Source organism: Salvelinus sp. IW2-2015, unplaced genomic scaffold (genome assembly GCF_002910315.2).
Source record: "Salvelinus sp. IW2-2015 unplaced genomic scaffold, ASM291031v2 Un_scaffold1093, whole genome shotgun sequence".
NCBI classification, from domain to species: Eukaryota; Metazoa; Chordata; class Actinopteri; order Salmoniformes; family Salmonidae; genus Salvelinus; species Salvelinus sp. IW2-2015.
The window spans coordinates 343,337-349,046 of NW_019942724.1; the positions used below are offsets into that span (position 1 = coordinate 343,337).

General features: G+C 45.1%; 1 protein-coding gene and 1 non-coding gene across 2 annotated transcripts; both read right to left on the minus strand.

Moving 5' to 3' along the window:
* Nucleotides 1–3,745: 3,745 nt before the first annotated feature.
* Nucleotides 3,746–5,675, minus strand: LOC112069723 (syntaxin-binding protein 5-like). The gene is made up of 3 exons (XM_024137092.1): nucleotides 5,467–5,675; nucleotides 4,025–4,161; nucleotides 3,746–3,875 (listed from the first exon to the last, which is right to left on the minus strand). Exons 1-3 carry the CDS (start codon nucleotides 5,668–5,670, stop codon nucleotides 3,746–3,748), a joined length of 471 nt encoding a protein of 156 aa, XP_023992860.1. The 5' UTR covers nucleotides 5,671–5,675.
* Nucleotides 4,632–4,685, minus strand: LOC112069724 (U7 small nuclear RNA). The gene has a single exon (XR_002893787.1). It is a non-coding gene; the product is annotated as a U7 small nuclear RNA (small nuclear RNA).
* Nucleotides 5,676–5,710: the final 35 nt, after the last annotated feature.

The window sequence follows — 5,710 nt, forward strand, 5'->3', positions numbered from 1 at the left end:
AAACAAGTCAAATGAGGCTCAGTAGTGTGTGTGCCTCCACTGCCTGTTTGACCTCCCTACAACGCCTGTGGCATCTCCTGATTGAGGTTGCCGGTGGTCTCCTGAGGATCTCCTCCAGACCTGGACTAAAGCATCCGCCAACTCCTGGACGTCTGTGGTGCAACGTGGCGTGGTGGATGGAGCGAACATGATGTCCCAGATGTGCTCAATTGGATTCAGGTCTGGGGAAACTGGCGGGCCAGTCCATAGCATCAATGCCTTCCTCTTGCAGAACTGCTGACACACTCCAGCCACATTGAGTCTAGCATTGTCTTGCATTAGGAGGAACTCCAGGGCCAACCGCACCAGCATTATGGTCTCACAAGGGTCTGAGGATCTAATCTCGGTAACAATGGCAGTCAGGCTACTCTTCGGCGACGCCATGGAGGGCTGCTGCGGGTCCCCCAAAAATCCCTACCACACCATGACTGACCCACCGCCAAACGTCTCATCTGTGGAGATTTTGCAGGCATGCAGAACGGTTCGTCCACGGCGTCTCCAACTGGTCCGTCTGTCATTGTATGTGCTCAGTGTGAACCTGCTTTCATCTGTGAAGAAAAGCACAGGCGCCAGTGGCGAATTTGCCAAATCTTGGTGTTCTCTGGCAAAGTGCCAAACGATCCTGCACGGTGTTGGGCTGTAAGCACAACCCCCACCTGTAGACGTCGGGCCCTCATACCACCCTCATGGGAGTCTGTTTCTGACCGTTTGAGCAGACACATGCACAGTTTGTGGCCTCCTGGAGGTCATTTTGCAGGGCTCGCAGTGCCTCCTTCTGCTCCGTTCTTGCACAAAGGCGGAGGTAAGTGGTCCTGCTGCTGGGTTGTGCCATCCTACGGCCTCCTCCACGTCTCCTGATGTACTGGCTGTCTCCTGGTAGCGCCTCCATGCTCTGCACACTATGCTGACAGACACAGCAAACCTTCTTGCCACAACTCGCATTGATGTGCCATCCTGGATGAGCTGCACTACCTGAGCCACTTGTGTGGTTGTAGACTCCGTTTATGCTAACACTAGAGTGAAAGCACCCGCCCATCAAAAAGGACCAAAACATCAGCCAAGAAGCATAGGAACTGAGAAGTGTTCTGATGGTCACCACCTGCAGAACCACTCCTTTATTGGGGGTTCTGTGCTAATTTGCCTATAATTTCCAACCCGTTGTCTATTCCATTTACACAACAGCATGTGAAATGTATTGTCAATCAGTGTTGCTCCTAAGTGGACAGTTTGATTTCACAGAAGTGTGATTGACTTGGAGTTACATGTGTTGTTTAAGTGTTCCCTTTATTTTTTGAGCAGTGTATGTTTCCTGAACTGAAGTGATGACATGTCTTCCTACAGTATGTATACAAAAGGAACCAGGTTTATATGCACAATACAGGAAATCAACCAAAAGGGGGATGGTTTTACCAGTCCATTTCGCTGATTATGCTTTTACCAGTCCATTCATGATTAGGCTTTTCCAGTCCAATTCCATGTAAAACCCTTTTGGGGTTCTACCTGGAACCACAGGTGTTCTTCAAAGGATTATCTTATGGGATAGCCAAATTTCCTTTTTTGGTGCCTAAATAGCACCTTTTTCCCCCCTAAGACGTGTACAGTCCTATATATACTAAGATGGCCATTACATTAGCTAGGAACTATTCTTCAGGACATGGGTGTAGAACCTCGTGTTTTTTTCAGTTATTCTTTTTCATTTACCACTAACTAGACTTGTTCTCACCCCTTTTCTCTACCGTCTGCGTGTGTTTCTGCTGTGTGTTTCGGTAGTGTGTGTTTCTGTGTGTGTGTTTCTGTGGTGTGTTTCTGTGTGTGTTTCCTTGTGTGTGTTTCTGTGTGTGTGTTTCTGTGTGTGTGTTCGTGTGTGTTTCGGTGTGTGTGTTTCTGTGTGTGTGTTTCTGTGTGTGTTTCTGTGTGTGTGTGTTTCTGTGTTGTTTCTGTGTGGTTTGTGTGTGTTTCTGTCGTGTGTGTGTGTTCTGTGTGTGTGTGTGTTTTCTGTGTGTGTGTTTCTGTTGTGTGTGTTTCTGTGTGTGTTTCTGTGTGTGTGTGTGTGTGTTTCTGTTGTGTGGTGTGTGTTTCTTGTGTGTGTGTGTGTTTCTGTGTGTGTGTGTTCGTGTGTTGTGTTCTGTGTGTGTTTTCTGTGTGTGTTTCTGTGTGTGGTGTGTGGTGTGTTCTTTTGTTGTGTTTCTGTGTGTGTTATGTTTCTGTGTGTGTGCTGTGTATGTTTCTGTGTGTGTTTTTCTGTGTGTGTTTCTGTGTGGTGTTGTTTCTTTGTGTGTGTTTCTGTGTTGGTGTATGTTTCTGTGTGTTGTGTCTGTGTGTGTGTGGGGTGTGTTTCTTTGTGTGTGTTTCTGTGTGTGTGTTTCTGTGTGTGTTCTGTGTTGTTCTGTTTGTTTTGTTGTGTTTCTGTGTAGTGTGTTTCTGTGTGTGTGTTGTTGTGTGCTGTGTTGTTTCTGTGTTGTGTGTTTCTGTGTGTTGGGTTTTCTGTGTGTTGTGTTTCCTGTGTGTGTGTTTCTTGGTGTGTGTGTGTGTGTGTTTCTGTGTGTTTTGTGTGTGTGTTTCTGTGTGTGTTGTTTCTGTGTGTGTTCTGCTGTGTCAGTCTAGCTTTTGGGAGCTGCAAATGGCCTAGTGGTGGGACTACATTCAGAAGACCATCCTGAGCGTGTGAGCACGTTGGACCTGTACGGCGCCGCTGACCCTTTCCAACGTCTCACACGCCCCACGCAAGAACAGACAGTCCACCTCAGGTAGGGGAACACACTCCGCTGTTCCTCACACATACAACCACACACACATACACACACACACACACATACAAATGCATATACTACACAGAAACGTACAGTAATCACATGTACTGTATGTTCACTCAAATAGACATACTGTATCAACAATTTCTACCTCTTCTCTACTCTCTCTCTCTCGCTTCTCTCCCATTTTCTTTTATCTTTCTGTATCCGTCATTGACCGCACTCTCCATGTATCATTTTAGATGTCCTTTCTTTTCTCTTTCCCTTCTCTTCGTCCTAACCTCTCGGTCTCTTCTCCTAATCCTCTCTTCTCTTTCATCCTAACCTCTCTGTCTCTTCTCCTAACCTCCGTGTCTCTTCTCTAATTCTCTCCTTAACCTCTCCTCTCTTCTCGCTAACCGTCTCTCGGTGCTCGCTCTCCTAACCTCTCTTGTCTCTTCTCCTAATGTCTCTGTCTCTTCTCCTTAACCTCTCTGGCTCTTCTCCTAATGTCTCTTCTGTCTCTCTCCTAACCGCTCTGTCTCTTCTCCTAAACTCTCTGTCTCTTCTCCTAACCTCTCTGTCTCTTCTCTTAACTCCCTGTCTCTTCTCCTAACCTCCTCTGTCTCTTCTCCTAACCTCTCTGTCTTTCTCCTAACCTCTCTGTCTCTTCTCCTAACTCTCTGTCTCTTCTCCTACGTCTCTGTCTCTTCTCCTAAAACGCTCTCTCTTCTCTTCCTTCCTAATCTCTGTGTCTCTTCTCCTAAACCTCTCTGCTCTTCTCTAATTGTCTCTTGTCTCTTCTCCTAACCGCTCTGTCTCTTCTTCCTAACGCTCTGTCCTCTGTCTCTCAACCTAGCCTGTCTGCTTCTCCTAACCGCGTGAGTGGATAAACAGTGTGAGGGAGAGATGGATGGTGTGAGTGTGGAAGTGAGAAGTAGAAAGGGTTTGGAGACACATAGAGAGCAGAGAGTCACTCACAGGCCATAGGCAGAGTTGATGTCCAGGCTGGTGATCTGCTGGGGGGRYTCTCYATCYACCCACTGCAGCTGCACCACCAACTCAGCCTGGTATCCCGGGGGCATCTGCACTGGACGACTCTTCACCCTGACATACAGAGAGGGATGGGGGGATAGAGGGGAAAGAGAGTTTGAAAGTTACTGTGAAAGGAGAAGGAGACTTTCGCCGATAACAATTTTACCATCACAGCGACACCTTGGTAGACCCTTGTGAGGTGTATGACAGAAGTGACTCACTTGAGGTAGTGGAGGCTGTCTTGTGAGCCGTTGCCGGGGCTACCGGGCATCTGGGGGGAGTGGGAACTGGGGTTGTTCTCTGTCTCTGATGGGGAGATGACGTCCTCCGAATCAAACTGCGGACGCACTTCTAGTGACTGTCAATTAGATTAGATTATATTAGATGTATTATCCTGCCACAGGGGGAAAATGTGTTTGGTCATGTGCTTCAAAAGACAAAAGACAATACAATTCATAAATACTGTAGTAAAAAAAGAGTAGAATATACTATAGTATTTACTGTAGTATTTTGCAGACTGTAAAATACTGTAGTGTTTTGCGGACTATGGTATACTGCAGTATTTACTCTAGTGTTTTTTCAGACTGCAGTATTCTGTAGTATTTACTGTAGTGTTTTGCAGACTGTAGTATACCGTAGTATTTACTATAGTGTTTCTGGGGACATTACTGTAGTATGTACTGTAGTGTTTCTGGGGACATTACTGTAGTATTTACTGTAGTGTTTCTGGGGACATTACTGTAGTATTTACTGTAGTGTTTCTGGGGACATTACTGTAGTTTTTACTTAAGTGTTTTCATTTATTATCTTTGACATTGAAGTGTGGGGGGGGGCTTTCTCCTTGAGAAAACCTACTGGACAAGATGCTAAAAGAGCACATTTTCCATAACCTGGAAATGAGTTCAGAGCTTCTGCTCTATTCTATAGGAACAAAATGTATCGTCTATACTTGTCATGTACGTTTCTCACTTACGGGTGGCACAAATTGGGATATTGGGGAGGGGAAGGGGCAGGGTATATGCAAATTAGAATAATGTAGTACTACCTATAATTTAAAAAGTGTGCGGATTTCTGTAGTATTTACTACAGAGTTTTTGTGTGGATAATACTGTAGTATTTACTATTCTACAGTATACTACAACATGTTATAGTAAGTACTATACATGATCGAGGGATACTACATTGTGTAGTACAGCATTATATATTATACTACAGCTTACTACAGAATTATATAGTAAGTACTGTAGTATTATATAGTAAACTGTAGTATTTGTAAAATGTGGGTAGGCTACATATTTACTTGTTACTGTTATCTCTTATTCTTATCTGTATTTTTWWMAACTGCATTGTTAGTTAGGGGCTCGTAAGTAAGCATTTCACTGTAAGGTCTACACCTGTTGTATTCGGCGCATGTGGCAAATACAATTTAATTTGATTGATTTGATTTACAGTGAAAGTATTTACAGTGAAACACACACACACACACACACACACACACTGTACATACAAAGATCAGCTGTGACTGCACATACAAACACACACCGTGTCATTCACAACACGCACACCTCATTCAACAAGTAAACCAATCATCAAATATTTTCTAAGTTGAATCAGCTGTACTGACTGGAGAAAGCGGGTTAGGAAACATCTCTCATCCACTCACCACTATCTCTGTGTTGGCGTCGTGTTTGCTGAAGCGGTAGAGGATGACGTGGGCAGAGATGCCCACCACACAGAAGAGACGGCTATGTGGGCACCAGCTGACCATCTGAATGGCGTACGGGTCCTCCTCTACCAGCTCGACTGCCCGGCCTTCACCCGCATCGGGGTTCTCAAACACCTTYGACGTCTTCAGCTTRTACAGCATCTGGAGAGTAACTGGACACACAGAGAGTCTAGTTTATACA